The following is a 17,391-nucleotide window of genomic DNA, read 5'->3' on the forward strand; positions in this document are numbered from 1 at the left end:
GTATTATGTGTAGATTGATGAGGGGAAAAAACGATTTATCCATTTTAGAGTAAGGCTGTAACGTAACAAAATGTGAAAAAAGTCAAGGGGTCTGAATACTTTCCGAATGCACTGTCTTCTTCAGATGTTTTCTTCACTGTCCCTGCACCCAACATTCTGTTTGATGTGCATTAATTATTGTATGTCTTGTATCTGGCTTGAGCTCTGTGTTGGTTGCTTTTGCAGATATGTACATGTCTATCACATATTCTCTCTCTCTCTCTCTCTCTCTCTCTCTCTCACACACACGCACATACACACACACACACACACACACACACACACACACACACACACCACCGCGCGCACACACACACATACACACATACACACACACACACACACACCAGAAGCATCAGCCACCATCTGCAGCTTCCAGCTCCTATCCGAAGCTACCCTAGCCAGGAGAGTTCACTATGGCCCACTACAGGATGATGGTGTGTGTGTGTGTGTATTCTGAGTGAACTGGGTCAGGGGTGATAGATTCAGAGATGATGTCCCTTGGCGAAGAAGCACTGTTTCTCCTTCACAATAGAGGAGAGGAGTTTTTGGTGGAATTTATAAACAGACTTAAGAAGGCTGTGGTCTTTACCCTCAAACGAAAGTATATTATTTTCATGACATTAAATTAGACTGATTAACAGTATCGATATTCATACACTAACCCAATATCTGTTTCACTTCACTTCTATTCCACTTGTACAGGCACTTCTCCACAAAGGAGTGTGTGTGCATGCATTTACGTGGGGCAAAAAAGTATTTAGTCACCACCAATTGTGCAAGTTCTCCCACTTAAAAAGATGAGAGAGGCCTGTAATTTTCATCATAGGTACACTTCAACTATGACAGACAAAATGAGAAAAGAAAATCCAGAAAATCACATTGTAGGATTTTTATGAATTTATTTGCAAATTATGGTGGAAAATAAGTATTTGGTCACCTACAAACAAGCAAGATTTTCTGGCTCTCACAGACCTGTAACTTTCTTTTTAAGAGGCTCCTCTGTCCTCCACTCGTTACCTGTATTATGGCACCTGTTTGAACTTGTTATCAGTATAAAAGACACCTGTCCACAACCTCAAACAGTCAGCACTCCAAACTCCACTATGGCCAAGACAAAAGAGCTGTCAAAGGACACCAGAAACAAAATTGTAGACCTGCACCAGGCTGGGAAGACTGAATCTGCAATAGGTAAGCAGCTTGGTTTGAAGAAATCAACTGTGGGAGCAATTATTAGGAAATGGAAGACATACAGAACCACTGATAATCTCCCTCGATCTGGGGCTCCACGCAAGATCTCAACTCCGTGGGGTCAAAATGATCACAAGAACGGTGAGCAAAAATCCCAGAACCAACACGGGGGGACCTAGTGAATGACCTGCAGAGAGCTGGGACCAAAGTAACAAAGCCTACCATCAGTAACACACTACGCCGCCAGGGACTCAAATCCTGCAGTGCCAGACGTGTCCCCCTGCTTACGCCAGTACATGTCCAGGCCCGTCTRAAGTTTGCTAGAGAGCATTTGGATGATCCAGAAGAAGATTGGGAGAATGTCATATGGTCAGATGAAACCAAAATATAACTTTTTGGTAAAAACTCAACTCGTCGTGTTTGGAGGACAAAGAATGCTGAGTTGCATCCAAAGAACACCATACCTAYTGTGAAGCATGGGGGTGGAAACATCATGCTTTGGGGTTGTTTTTCTGCAAAGGGACCAGGACGACTGATCCGTGTAAAGTACAGAATGAATGGGGCCATGTATCGTGAGATTTTGAGTGAAAACCTCCTTCCATCAGCAAGGGCATTGAAGATGAAACGTGTCTTTCAGCTTCGTAAGAAGAATTTCAAGGTCCTGGAGTGGCCTAGCCAGTCTCCAGATCTCAACCCCATAGAAAATCTTTGGAGGGAGTTGAAAGTCCGTGTTGCCCAGCAACAGCCCCAAAACATCACTGCTCTAGAGGAGATCTGCATGGAGGAATGGGCCAAAATACTTATTTTCCACCATAATTTGCAAATAAATTCGTCAAAAATCCTACAATGTGATTTTCAGGATTTTTTTCCCTCATTTTGTCTGTCATAGTTGAAGTGTACCTATGATGAAAATTACAGGCCTCTCTCATCTTTTTAAGTGGGAGAACTTGCACAATTGGTGGCTGTCTAAATACTTTTTTGCCCCATGTATGTGTGCATGTGTGTGTGTGATCCATGGCTGCTCCAAGTCCCATCGATCTATTGCGAATTGATTGTTATGTTGTATTGCTGTGACCAGGGACAAAAGACATGGCTAATGAAAACACACACAAAGCACATGGTGCTGTTGACATGCCTCTACTTGATTACAGTCTTTGAAAAACATGATTTTCTTCTTATGTCATATCTTTCCCTTTGCTTTTATGAAAGAACAATAACATCGGTCTGTTTTCAATAACTGAATATTAGTATGTGCACATACTGTACCTGTCAAAAGTTTGGACACGCCTACTCATTCCAGAGTTCACAATAATTATACAATGAAAATAGTAAAAAAATAAAGAAAAACCATTGAATGAGTAGGTGTATCCAAACTTTTGACTGGTATTGTCTATCTGAAGGAAATTCCACCTTTGAGGTTTGATTCTCATTTTCTATATCCCATACTAAATTAATATACAGTGCCTTGGGAAAGTATTGAGACCACTTTACTTTTTCCACATTTTATTACATTACAGCCTTGGATTAAATAAAGAAAAAAGGTTTTTAGAAATGTTTGCAAATGTATTAAAATAATAAGCAGAAATACCTTATTTACATAAGTATTCAAACCCTTTGCTATGAGACTCGATATAGAGCTCAGGTGCATCCTGTTTCCATGGATCATCCTTGAGATATTTCTACAACTTGATTGGCGTCGACCTACGGTAAATTAAATTGATTGGACATGATTTGGAAAGGCACTAACCTGTCTTTATAAGGTCCCACAGTTGACAGCGCATGTCAGAGCAAGAACCAAGCCATGAGGTCGAAGGAATTGTCTGTAGAGCTCCGAGATAGGATTGTGTCAAGGTACAGATCTGTGGAAGGGTACCAAAACATTTCTGCAACATTGAAGGTCCCCAAGAACAAAGTGGCCTCCATCATTCTTAAAAGGAAGAAGTTTGGAACCAGCAAGACTCTTCCTAGAGCTGGCCGCCCGGCCAAACTGAGCAATCGAGGGAGAAGGGCCTTGGGTCAGGGAGGTGACCAAGAACCAGATGGTCACTCTGACAAAGCTCCAGAGTTTCTCTGTGGAGATGGGAGAACCTTCCAGAAGGACAACCACCTCTGCAGCACTCCACCAATCAGGTCTTTATGGTAGAGTGTCTAGACGGAAGTCACTCCTCGGTAAAAGGCACATCACTATCTTCCGATATTCTGTTTGAATAATACAATCTACTGGAGCATATAACTGTATCCAAGTATTTATTTTCCTGTCATATGAAAATATATTGTACCCTTCACTTTGAAAATTGCTGAATGTCTGTGCAATCATTTTGAATAGAAAACATGCTACAGTATAAATTCATCAACCATCACACCAACAAGTTTTTTGTGAGAGAAGAGAGAGGGAAGAGTTTTGATCTAGGGAAGACTGCCTGAGTAGAGGTCTGAGAAAGCCTTCAATGTGTTGGCTGACTAATAGATTGCGGAGAGAGGGATGAGAAATGAAAGGAGGGCTGGGTCATTTCTTACCCAGAGGACCATGGTTCATTTCCCACAAACCTGTTGCAGCACAAATGCAGCGGTGACGGGAGAATAACCACCAAAACCACACTGTCCTCCCTCCACAGCTCAACTCTTACATCCCACCATTCATCCACCCGTCCACCTCTCCACCCTCCATCACTGTGATCCCTGTGTTAGTCGAGAGAAAAGAAAAGAGAGAGAGAGAAGCGTGGTCCGGAAAGACAAAGACAGATGGTGAGAGAGCGGTAGAGAGAAGGGGGTGGTTGACTTTAAGTCAATGATTTTAAGTCAATTAATTTCAGACAAAGAGGAGGGGAGAGAGAAAGAGGGACTGATACACGTTATGACAAGGCATCTTCACAGCTCATTGGCAACAAGGCAACATGCAGGCACAGTCTGAACGCATGACAGACTCCACTGCTACTGATAAGAGAGAGGAGCTGTCTCGTATCAGCACTACTGATGTTGTCACAGCAAGCCTTTGTTTGGGCTTTTGTGTTTGTAGACTAATGCCCAATACCAAATCAACCAATAACCCCTTATCATAGACAAAGACACTTCAGTAGATACAAAATAATATGGTGATAGCGCTACCTCTCCCATTTTGCTGCTGCCTATCCTTTCAGATCTTCACAAGGGCTGGGATCAGAGCTATTCAAATACCTTCTTTTCTTTTCTATCTCACAGTTATTGAACATTGATCATAATTGTAACTGATTGGCCAGAGAGTTAAGTGGCATAGTGCCCCAAGTAGGGTTGCAAAGGAAAGGTATATTAATTGTAACTTTCTAAGTTTACCAGCAAACTACTGGAATTCTGGAAAATTTCAAGGATATTATAAATGATAAAATATGATGACTTTAATACGAAAATGTGAATGACAAAGCTGTAAAACGTTACCCTAAATATATCCCATCAATTTAGTGAATACCGTGGGTGTTTAATATGAGAGTTTCAGCGTAACATATCATTTATATTTTTACAGGCTTTTGTTTACTTTACTCAATATACTTTTGTTGTAAATGTTTTGGCGTCACATTGGTGGCAGTTTTGAAAATAAGTCAGTAGTTGGAAGAGTTGCAGAGTTAATTGCATATTATGTCATTGTTAATTAGATACATTTTCCATTAATTAGGTAATTTTCTCTTATGGTCTATCCACTCAAAACTCATGGACAATATGGACATAGATATTGATTATAGATTATATTTTATATGAATACATTTTTCTAATTTATTCATGTATATATTACCAAAATTACCATAGATTACCGGTTAATTACCAACATTGCTGAAAATTCCAGTAACTTTGGTAACCCTAGTGTTGAATCTGAATCAGTCTCTGATTGGAGGGAGGAAATGAAAACAACAAGTGTTTTAGCACTCCGGGATTATTATTGGATATACCTGGTTTAAAGGATGTAAATCCCCACATTAAAGGCCTCAGACAGAGCTAATGGTCTCTCAGAGGTAACTTCTCTTTCACTGACACAGAAGAGCAAGAAAAGGGGAGAAGATTTTCCATTCAACAGAATACATTCAACAAACAGACAAAGCTGCCATATTGCAGTAAAAACACCCATCACAAAAGCATTCAGATGTTAGGAGTGGAGAGGAGAGTGTCTGACTCGTTGGTGTAACATGTTCTTATTCACCTTACAGAGAAAAAGACAGAAAACATCCACTTGACCCAGTAATGAGCACAACTGCTCCCATCAGCACACCTGTATACAGTCCTCACACACACACTGAGGAGCAGATGGGATAGAAAACAGGCAATAACACTCTCCAGGAACCAGTTGTCTGTAATGCATTATGAATGTATCATGTGTAGTAGATTAAGGCATTTATAGAGACAAGAGGAAGAAGGAGGATGGGAAGAGGAGAAGGAGTGGGAGGAGGAGGTGCTGAAAAAGACGAGGACAAGGAGAAGAAGGAAGAGGCAGTGTATCTGTACCCTCTGCCTGCTGAGAGAGGAAATGTCCAGCTCAGTGATAAGGCCAGTCCAATTGATGCCTGTTGGATTTAAACACAGCCTTGGTGTTCCCCTCCAAGTCTGGCAGCAGAATGCCTCTGTAATTACTGAATGGCTCATTCGTACTTCCTTTCTCTTGAAATAAACTGAGAAACGTCTCTTTTGGAGCAACATGAACATTTTCAATGCTTCCCTTCCTGTCTTCCTGTTCCCCTCTGGGCCCTGATGGATATTTGGTGGTCTGAGCTGAGCTGAGGAAACAGTAGCGGTCTGTGTGTCTGCTGAGAGGAAAAGAGGGTGACTGAGTGTATCTGAAGGGGCAGATGAGAAGTTGTAGTGATGCTGCACTAGTCACTACAGAACATCACGTTCCCCTGCTCAGACTTTGCATACATCAACCAATGGTTGAGTGCCACGTCATCGACTGTGCCGTCGGCACTAGATTGCTATAACGTATGATGTGGTTGTTGTAAGATGTATGCATTGTAAGATTTGACATCAGCGTCAACAACGTCTGAGCAGGGGAACACGACCATAAACATTTAATTCTGATGTTTGACCTTTCAACTGTGTGGCATCATGGTTATTCAGAAGCTTCAGTGCAGGAAAAGGCATGGTGAAACCCACACACATTGGGAATGTACTACAGAAGCGTATTATTGGTGATAACAAGAATCATTCATTTTCATTGTGAAATTGTGAAAGTGTAATTTACACAACACATAAATTACACTGTAGGCTACTTCCCCACAAAGGGGATGTACTACAGATCCGCGTATTGATAGAAGGAAGGATTCATTTTCATTTGGATATATGTTTTTGACAGTGTAACCATATGCAAACTTCAATTCAGTGTTCTAAAGTATCTCCCTCTCTTTTGCGCCTTCATCTGCACTGATCTGACAAGAAGAGGGAACCAATATGGTGAATGACTACCAATACTTGTCTCCTCACATCAAGGTAAGTAGAAACATGTACAAGAAGAGGAAGTTATGTTAGATTTTTGGGATGCACCCAAGCTCTGTTACTGAACCCCAAATCACCCCCATAGCAACTATGCACCTTTGTATACCTGAAAGGATTGTATGGGTGTGAGGAATATAGCAGAAATCCAACGTAGGGCAAGGTGGCTACTACCACATTACTTGTATCTATGCTTTTAGTGCCTAGGGGGAAGGTGCTGGAGATTTATTTGGCATTCAGTGTGTGTGTGTCTATCTAACCACCTCGGGACAATGTGAAGATCAGGAGGTGGGAGGGAGGAGCTCCAGTGTGGGAGGGAGGATAATGCAGCATTGTACAGAACCTCACTTCTAGACTCATTCACTGACAGGGACCAGAGGAAATGCAATGCAAAGGAATCACAGGGGAAGAGGAGAAAAGAGGGCTCAGGGTCAGACGGATTACCAGGACGCGTACTCAGAGAATGCGCTGACCAGCTAGTAAGTGTCTTCAGTAACATTTTCAACCTCTCCCTGACCCAGTCTGTAATACCTACATGTTTCAAGCAGACCACCATAGTCCAAGACCACCATGTGCCCAAGAACGTCAAGGTAACCTGTCTAAATTATTATCACCCCATAGCACTCACATCTGTAGCCATGAAATGCTTTGAAAGGCTGGTCATTGCTCACATCAACACCATCATCCCAGACACTCTGGACAGATTCCAATTTATATAACGCCCCAACAGATCCACAGATGACGCAATCTCTATTACACTCCACACTGCCCTCTCCCACCTGGACAAGCAGGAATACCTATGTGAGAATGCTGTTCATTGACTATAGCTCATCGTTCAACACCATAGTGCCCTCCAATCTCATCACCAAGGACCCTGGGACTGAACACCTCCCTCTGCAACTGGATCCTGGACTTCCTGATGGGCCGCCCCCAGGTGGTGAAGGTAGTCAACAACATATATACTCCATGTTCATCCTTAACTGTGTGGCCGCGCACGACTCCAACACCATCATCAAGTTTTATGATGACACAATGGTGGTTGGCCTGTCCACCGACAACGATAAGACAGCCTGCAGGGAGGAGATAAGTGGCCTGGCAGTGTGGTGCTAGGCCAACAACTTCTCCCTCAACATCAGCAAGACAAAGAAGCTGATCGTGGACGTCAGGAAACGGAGGGCCGAGCACGATGGGGCTGTAGTGGAGCAGGTCAAGAGCTTCAAGTTCTTCTGTGTCCACATCACTAAGGAATTATCATGGTCCACACACACCAACACAGTCATGAAGAATGCATGGCAACGCCTCTTCCCCCTCAGGAGGCTGAAAAGATTTGCCATGGGACCTCAGATCCTCAAAACGTTCTACATCTTCACCATTGAGAGCATCTTGACTGGCTACATCACCACTTGGTATGTCAACTGCTTGACATTTGACTGCAAGTTGCTACACAGGGTAGTGCGTATGGCCCAGTAAATAACTGGGGCTGAGCTCCCTGCCATCCATGATCTCTATACCAGGTGGTGTCAGAGGAAGGCCTTAAAAATTGTCAAAGATTCCAGTTACCCAAGTCATAGACTCTTCTTTCTGCTACTGTACGGCAAGTGTTACAGATTCACCAAGTCTGGAACCAACAGGACCCTGAACATTTTCTACCAAACCATAAATAGTTTGTTAAATAGTTAACTAAATAGCTACTCAGACTATCAGCATTGACCCTTTTTGGACTAACAATTTTGCTACTATTTACTATCTATCCTGTTGCCTAGTCACTTTACCCCTACCTATATGTACATATCTAACTCAAATATCTTGCACCCCTGCACATTGACTTGGTACTTACCCTGTGTATATAGCCAAGTTATCATTACTCATTGTGTATTTATTCCTCATATTATTATATTTCTGTTATTTCTATATTTTATTCTCTGCATTGTCGGGAAGGATCTGTAAGTAAGCGGAAGGAAGCATATCACTACACCTGTTGTTTACAAATCATGTGACAAATACAATTTGATTTGATTTATTTTGATTTGATTTAGAGCATAGAAATAGCATGACGTCTTCTTCTAGATTCCAAATCAATCCTGACCCCTGTTCCCTTGGTACTGATGTACAGTACATCTGAAATTATTGGATAGGTCCAAGCGATATTGCAAAGAAATCCACAAGTTTATCAGAAGGCAAAGTGAAGCATTTGTCATATTGCTATATCTGGACCTTTCAGATCTACAGAAGTGGCTACGGGGTAGAGCTCCATTTGGAATTCAGAATTCTTTCTGTTCAGTGTCTGTGGACTGACATGCTAACAGGCTTACCAGCTAATATCGCCACACTGTGAGCAAGAGGGAAAAGGAAAAGAATGGCACGCCAATGTGTCCGAGTAGAGAAATACAAACCAAAGGTTTTATTTATTTTTGCCTCCTTATAGCCTCCCCATAATGTTCGAAATAATACCTAAAATAAGGAAAATAAAAAAACATTTCACTGTTTCAATTACGTCCACAGAGAAACAAGCCCAATGTCCAGACATTCATTTCATTTCAACCCCACTCCTTTTTTTCTTTCAAAAGCAGATCGGTCAGCAAACCCCAGTCCTTCTGCACCACATGTCGGTATCTGTGAGGGATTACCAATAGAAGAGCTCTTACAGAGAGCAGGCAAAGAACTGCTTTAATGCATCACTACATTAACCCAAAACACTACAAATGCTATTAAGAAGCACGTCGCAACCCAAGGAAAGAAAAAAAGATATAAAACATAATGCATTATGCAACTGAAATCTGCATGAAGTAATCACACCAAATCACTGTTCAATAGCCTGTCCTTCATCTTAGCCAAGGGGACCTGGGATAAATCAAATGCAATCATACTAAATGGGTTTAGATTCAGTAACATAAAAAAGAGCTGCTTTTAGAAAGACGTGTAGCTTAGCTCCGATAAAGAAAGGGTTAAACCTTAGCTGCAGAAATCCACTGCAGTCTGAAAGCATTTGGCTGATAGCAACTGAACAGCAAAATCTACGCTCTTCTCTCCACAGCTCTCCCTCGACAAATTACTCTCTGTCTAGATTTTGCTTGGTTGTGGCTGTTGGTTTTCTTAATCTTCCAGTCTTTTATTGCAACGTTTGGCACAGTACGAATTGGTGCTTTAACAAGCTTAACCTGTGGAGACTGATCTGATGTTAGGGCTTGTTGTTCTATAAACTGCTGTGGGTATAAAGGGGTTTTACTGCATTCTAAATGGTCAAAATTACAAACAGAACAGTCTTCCTCAAGACAGCTCCCTCAATCAATCATCATATAGGCTACCCCCACAGCATCTCAACATCTCTCATTTTTAAATAGAAGTTACGAGTTATTAGAAAATAGTTTAAATTGTACTTTATTTTTTTAAATATAATCTTCCACCACCGTCCTCATAGTATATTTATTTTATATTTTTTATATTTCTATATTTATGTATAAGCATGTACAAGAGAGAAAAAACTGTCTCTATTTTGCATCCTGTACAAAATAAAGTTACTGTCTTCTTTGTGCATTCTATTGCATGGACTGGTGAGCAGAGAGAAGAGGAGGAGAGGAGGGGGTAAAGTCAGATCCATATAGAAATCCACTGAGTTAGATCCACACAGCTAGATCCACAGTAAGGCCAGCATGAGTCTCCTAGATCTGGGTCTCTTGGACCTTCTCCTTGGTGTGAGTGGTCTTAATGACGTACGGCTCTGCGATGGTGCTGATGAGGCTGTGATGCTGCTGATAATACTGGCGGCTGGAGGAGCGATGCAGGGAGTTTCCCAAGTTGTTATGGGTCCAGTGAGCCCCGTAGGCAGCTCTGTCCCTGTCCCTGTCTCTGTCTCTGTCTCTGTCTCTGTCTCTGTCTCTGTCTCTGTCTCTGTCTCTGTCTCTGTGGGAGGACGATGAGGATGATGAGATGTATCTTGTTTTTAAGATGGTGGGCAGAGCCAGCCCCGTCTCCTCAGACTCGCTAGAACCTGACCTGGCCGGTGGAACCTCGGGAACCTCCTCGTCCATTTGGATGATCTCGATGGTCCGCGCCACCGCCACCGTGCTCCGCTGCTGGTGCCGCTTACGCAGCTTGTAGAAGGCGATCAACATGGCAGCGGCAAGGAGCGTCACGGCAACGAAGCAGCCAATGATGATCTTGGTTGTCTTCACGACCTCGTCCAGGCTGGCGGAGGGGTGGGTGGGGCCACGGGCTGTGGGGAGAGACACCTGGCGGGGGGTCTGGGTGCTCTGGAGCAGCATGGTGGGCGTGGAGATGAAGACGGGCTGGAACACGGAGGGCGAGGCTGGGATGGTGGGTTTGGGTTTGGGGATCTCCTCTACGGTGGGCTCCAGCACCTCCACAGTCASTGTAGTGAAATAGGACAGGTTGGAGGTGTTGAGCTCGGCACTGCTGACATTCAGGTAGGCTGAGGCGTTGGAGTTACCTGCCATGTTAGTCACCATGCAAGTATAGACACCCTTGTCCGACGGCAAAACGTTGGAGAAGTTGAGCGTTCCATCATTGAGGACAGAGATCCGAGGGTGAGACGATCCGTGGGTCAGAACGGTCCCGTTAGGAAGCAGCCATCGGACCGATGACATGGMGGCYGTAMGACACTTGAGYTCAGCCACTCTCTCTGCAGAGATGTTGAGGTCCCTGGGAGCATCCAGGATGAAGGGAGCAGAGCACTGGAATGTGGTCTGGTCCACCTCCACCAGGTATCGTCCTCTCATGTGGGCAGGGGAGTGGCAGCGGCCGCAGCAGGTGGAGTTAGTGGGGATGTACTCCCTGAGCCACCAGGACAGCCAGACCACGTCACAGTCACACCTCCAGGGGTTGTGGTGGAGATGAAGTTCCACCAGGTACTGCAGCGGGGCAAAGAGGTCGTGGGGGAGAGACGACAGGTTATTATGGGCTAGATTCAGCTCCACCAGCGCCGTAATGTCATCAAAAGCGTTCCTCTCAATCACGGTGATCCCAGAGTTCATAATCCAGAGTTTCTGTAGGGAGCACAGGCCGCGGAACGAGCCAGGCTTCATCACAGGGAAAGTGTTCTCAGACATCTCCAGCTCCTCCAGGCCTGTCAGGGGTGACAGGACAGGCATCTCCATAAGGTTACACATCCCCAGGTTCAGGTACTTGAGGTTCTGCAGGCCCTCAAAGGCCCCGTCAGAGATGTAATCCAGCCTCCTGAGCTCGCCCAGGTCCAGCCTCATCAGAGAGGGCACCCTGTTGAAAGCGTAGGACGGGATGCTCTCGATGGGGTTGTTCCTCAGCCACAGCTCCCTCAGCTTGGACAGGTACTCAAAGGCCCCGCTGGGGATCCCCGTCAGTCTGTTGTCAAACAGCTCCAGGGTGTTGAGGCTGGTCAGGCCATTGAAGGCCCCCACCTCAATCTGCCTGATGGCGTTCCTGCCCAGCTGCAGCACCTCAAGATGGTGTAGGTGTCTGAAGGTGTCAGCTTGGATGGTCTCGATGCTGTTCTCCATCAGGTTGAGGTACCTGGTGTTGGTGGGGATCCCGGGGGGCACCCTGACCAGGCCACGGCGCGTACACACCACCTTAGCGAGCTGGTTGGTGCAGGAGCACACCGCAGGGCAGTTCTGGGGGTTAGAGGGAGCACCCAGGCCGGCAGGCTGGTACACACTGAGAGCTGGCACCATGGTGAGGGCTAGCAGGGCGAGCAGGGCTGCGTTCCAGGTGGGCTGCAGAGAAACCTGGCCCACAGGACTCATGGTTCGGAGGACTCATTATTCAGCATGGTGGGGGGAGACAGACGCTAGAGGAGGACACAACACCCTCCTACCCTGGCTGGAACAAGGACAGGGCTCGCCACGCCATCGATGGGACTGGGAGACGCTACGCAGAGACAGACAGGGAGAGAAAGTGAGATAGAGAAAGAGAGAGGGAGAGAAGAAAAGAGAAAGAGAGAGGGAGAGTAATAGAGGGGAGGAAGAGAGAGAGTGAAAGAAGGGGAGGGGGAATAGAGGGAGAAAGAGAGATTAAATTGAAGGCAGAGCAGCAGCAGAAGCAGAATGCTTTGCAGTGATAAAAACAAACGGTTGAAAACCAGGATCAATCACCTACCTCATTAGTTCTGAAATGGCCTGTTTCTTCTTCCTTTGCGAAAACCAATCATAAACCACAGCCGTGTAGTTCACTTCAATGGAAAATCAGAAAAGTGAAAAATATATTTAATTTCAGTTCTTCTCCTTCCTCTGGAATGTGGTGGTAATGTCCCTGTGTTAACCAATGGAACAAGATGTCTCCTGTTAGCCAGTGGTGAGAGGAGCAGAGCGGAGTGGAGCAGCGTGTAGAGACTACAGGCTCGGTGGGAAAGGACAGGCCGTGTGGGTTAAGCTAAGCAGGTGCCTGGCGTCCCCCAGCCCCCCTCCTCTCCCCCTCTCCCTGCCTGCAGCCGCAGACACACGGCCCCCTCTGTTGACGAATCAAACTGCTCCATCACGCAGTATAAACCAGACACACTGAGCAGAAGGAAAAAAATTACAGAATTAAAATTATAAAAAATCCCCCATTTTGGCAGGTCCTCGTGCATGTGAGCGTGTTCATGTGTTTCTGTGTGTGTGTGTGTCGGCAGAGAGCCCTCCGTCTGTGTGACTTTGCCGACGGCTAGCTGGTGCCTGATTAGCCCCGCTCTGATGGATGGAGAAAGAGAGAGAGGGAAAAGCTAAAGGACTCCCGATGCAGTCACCCCCCTATTCTCTCTTTTTCTCTCTTCTCTTCTGGTCCTCTCCTTGCATTGGTTTGCCTGGCTGTGTCTATAGCAGCTGCAGCCTGCCGCGTGCAGCATAGTTAGCAATAATCCAGCGACCTTCCTTCCTGAGGGGGGGGGGGGGGGGGGGTGGAGAAATGGTGGTGCTGGTTAGAGAGGAGGGAGGAGGGGAGCGCAGCTGCTGCTGGAGCTACGCTTTAGAGAGAGAGAGAGGAGTAGATTCCTGTTGTGTGGATGCGATGGTGGCTGTGAAGGGTATATATCTGTAGCTGGTATCCGTAAAATGAGCCAGGAATGGGGGGCTCCTGGCCTGGTGCCCTCTCTCCTGAGGTGTGTGTCTCCTGCCGTATCCTCTGTCTGTCCTGGTTGTCTACAAGTGATCCCCAGGGTGAGTTCAGGACTGAGGGCTGTAGTATGAGGTGAGGTAGCAAGTTGTGGCAGTTAGCTCTCTGTGTGGCTGAGAAGCTCCCGACTGGCTGCTGGACTACTGCAGTAACCACGGTGGAGGAGAGAGATAGGAAGAGAGAGAGGGGGAAAGCAAAAGGGAGAGTGAGAGAGCGGAAGAGAGAGAGGAGGCACACAAGCAGGCAAACAGGCATGACACCGTCGCAGCATCAGCAGCATTCCAATCCCCATCTCCTCTTCTCTTCTTGTTATTTGTTCTACAGCCTCTCTTTTTTCCCTGGGGTGTGTCTTGAGAGGAGCTAAGACTGTCTCTGCCCCCTCCCATTGTCCTTCAGTGGGAACGTGAATGTAATGCTGACGCACTCCTCTCCCTCTCAGCCACGGCTCAAACACCACATACGCACGCACGCACGCACGCACGCACGCACGCACGCACGCACGCACGCACGCACGCACACACACACACCACACACACACACAACACACACACACACACACAACACACACACAACACACACACCACACACACACACACACACACACACACACCCACCAGCCAGCCAGCCAGCCAGGGCAGGCTCAGAGCAGTCATTGGTTTGATGCAGTGTTCCTTTGTATTAACAAATTCACCCCCCACTCCCTTCTCTCTCTCTCTCCATCTCCCTCCAGTATCTATGTTAACTGTAAACCCTCAGAGTATTGTATGTGTTTCTTCCCCCTCCCTTCTCCTTCCCAGAGCACAGAGCACAATACACCAGTGCTGCTGTACAAATACATTGTATTGTGTGTACCAGGCAGTTTTCCCCTTGTAATTCATTATGCCACTAAGTATTAACCACATACATGATGGCCACAAGACCGAACAATATGATATTGTTAGTGAGGTGCTGTGTGTGTGTGAGTTTTGTGTGAGTGAGTGAGTGAGTGAGTGAGTGAGTGAGTGAGTGAGTGAAGTGAGTGAGTGAGTGAGTGAGTGAGTGAGTGAGTGAGTGAGTGAGTGAGTGAGTGAGTGAGTGTGTGTGTGTGTGTGTGTGGTGTGTGTGTGTGTGTGTGTGTGGTGTGTGTGTGTGTGTGTGTGTGTGTGTGTGTGTGTGTGCGCGTGCGTGTGCGTTGGGGGGATCTCTGACATCATTGAGGCTGGAGTTGACTGCTTCTCTCTCTGCTGGATAAGCTTCTCTCTCCTCCTTTCCTTCTCTCATTTCATCTCCTCCTCTATCTCCCCTCCTCTCCCAGATAGACCTAGAGGGAGGGAGGGAGATAGTTGAGCGATGCTAATGCACAACATTTTCAGTGAGGAATGAGGAAAAGAGAGAGGTTGGAGGGATGAAGGGAGAGCAGAGCTGATAGCGCTGGATTATGTGTCATTTGAATGCAGGAGAAGGAGTCTCCCTCCCTCTCTCTGCCTTTAGTTAATGGTCACCTTCCTCCCTCTCCATCTCTCTTTCCATCTCTTTTTCCATCTTTCCCTCTCTCTCTGCTGGTGTTCAGACTTGCTCCTGGGGGTGTAGTAAAGAGCTGTTAATTTCACACCAGAGCAGCGCTGCTGCCTCATTTTGGCATACAGCACATATAGCCAATCATATACACCGCTTCGTCAATTCCATTTTAATTCAAGTCAATTTAGGAAATGAATTGGACATGATTTGAATTGAAAATGCCATCATGTGAAGAGGGTATTGTAGAACCCACGCTCCATGTCCAATCAGCTTTCTGAATTCACTTTAAATTGAATGGATCTGGACTGGAAGCAGGGGTATTGAACACTTTAAAGTAGGACACCAGGGTTAGGTCAATCCCGTTTCAATTCCAGTCTATTCAGGAAGTACGTTAAAATTCCAATTCCAATTCTCTTCAATGATTTTCAATTAGATGTTTTTGGTTTACTTTTTGAATTGACTGGAATTGAAATGGAATTGAGCCCAACCCTGTAGGACACTGTTAGGTTCTAATTCTCAGAGTAAAACACTCAACGGACATTATGAAAGATTAACCAAGTGATAGGATAATAAACCATTGTTTCTCACTTAAAGGGATCTGACCTGACCTCAGCCCCCTTGATGCTTAATCCAAAGCTCTCCACCCGTATCCCCTATAGCAATCCTGTGACTTCCTCCCATCCACCCAACACATTCCAAAGCCATCTGGCTCCTACAGATAACCATTCACTTCTGAAGTAAAAACCAGTCCATATCACTCCTTAGATACTATACTTCTGAGTATAACAATGTTCCAAGTTTAACCCAGAATCTAACAACACTAACACACTTTGTCTATATGTGGCTCAACTAAGCAGTGTTGGTATTTCTACACACTCTCTCACTCTCCTCTCGTGTGCACACTACTTACAATGTCTAATGTAATTCTGTAATGCATAATGGTTTTGTTATTATAGGCTACWATAAAATGGTATAGGTCATTATCAATGAAAAAATCACAATATGGTGCGTTGGATTTGACAACTACATGCTGTTTTCAACGGATTGTTAAATAAATGTAAACTATTTGTTTTTAATATCATCATGTCTTGAAATGCATAGTCAGAACTACACATTTCCGATTGTTACACATTTAGCTCTATGATCAGAGTTATACAGCAAGTAACTTACCGCTTTTCATGACCAGTAAACATCAATTGATCATGCAATTTAAGATAAGTGAGGGTGCCTGTCCATGCCTATCCATTTGGAATGTACTGTAGCTAGCTAGCTAAACAAACAGCGTTTCATTTAGCTTGCTTCATTAGAGATATGGAAAGATTTGGCAAGTCCTCGTCCTGGTAAAGTTGTCTGTTGGACTACTGTCATCACCACTATAGTTGGCAAGCAAATCAAGCAATATTTGGATATAGCCATCTAGTTTATCCCCTGAAAGTTAGCTTGTTAACTAGCCATATTGAAGTGATCTGTTGTTAGCTAGCTAGCCAATTTGACGTGGTCCATCAATCACTTTAGCCTATCACTTCTGTCAGCAGCAATTGTGATTAAACACTTTCAAAAACAATGTTGAAAAGGGGATGCTAGGTAACTTCGCTAGGTAGGCCTACAGTGCCTTCGGAAAGTATGCCGACCGCTTGACTTTTTTCACATTTTGTTACGTTACAACCTTATTCTAAAATGTATTAAATTGTGTTTTTCCCCTCGTCAATCTACACACAATACCCAATAATGAAAAAGCAAAAACAAGTTTTTAGATTTAATTTTTTTTATGTATAAATAAAAAACAAATGAAATATTACATTTACATAACATTTCAGACCCTTTCCTCAGTACTTTGTTGAAGCTCCTTTGGCAGCTATTACAGCATCGAGTCTTCTTGGGTATGACATTACAAGCTTGGCACACCTGTATTTTGGGAGTTTCTCCCATTCTTCTCTGCAGATCATCTCAAACTCTGTCAGTTTGGATGGGGAGCATTGTTGCACAGATATTTTCAGGTCTCCCCGGAGATGTTCTATCGGGTACAAGTCCAGGCCCTGGGCCACTTAAGGACATTCAGAGACTTGTCCCGAAGCCACTCCAGCGTTGTCTTGGCTGTGTGCTTAGGGTCATTGTCCTGTTGGAAGGTGAACCTTC

General features: G+C 44.9%; 1 protein-coding gene across 2 annotated transcripts; it reads right to left on the reverse strand.

The window, feature by feature from the left end:
• Positions 1-9,056: 9,056 nt before the first annotated feature.
• Positions 9,057-13,079, reverse strand: LOC111952174 (leucine-rich repeat-containing protein 4-like). Of its 2 annotated transcripts, XM_070435224.1 has the most exons (3): positions 12,769-13,079; positions 10,591-12,540; positions 9,057-10,560 (listed from the first exon to the last, which is right to left on the reverse strand). In XM_070435224.1, exons 2-3 carry the CDS (start codon positions 12,414-12,416, stop codon positions 10,338-10,340), a joined length of 2,049 nt encoding a protein of 682 aa, XP_070291325.1. In that variant the 5' UTR covers positions 12,417-12,540; positions 12,769-13,079; the 3' UTR covers positions 9,057-10,337. The 2 variants fall into 2 exon arrangements, with proteins under 2 accessions (XP_070291325.1, XP_023826494.1); XM_023970726.2 differs by having other exon boundaries at positions 9,057-12,540.
• Positions 13,080-17,391: the final 4,312 nt, after the last annotated feature.

The sequence above is a fragment of the Salvelinus sp. IW2-2015 genome, linkage group LG26 (assembly GCF_002910315.2).
Source record: "Salvelinus sp. IW2-2015 linkage group LG26, ASM291031v2, whole genome shotgun sequence".
Lineage (NCBI taxonomy): Eukaryota > Metazoa > Chordata > Actinopteri > Salmoniformes > Salmonidae > Salvelinus > Salvelinus sp. IW2-2015.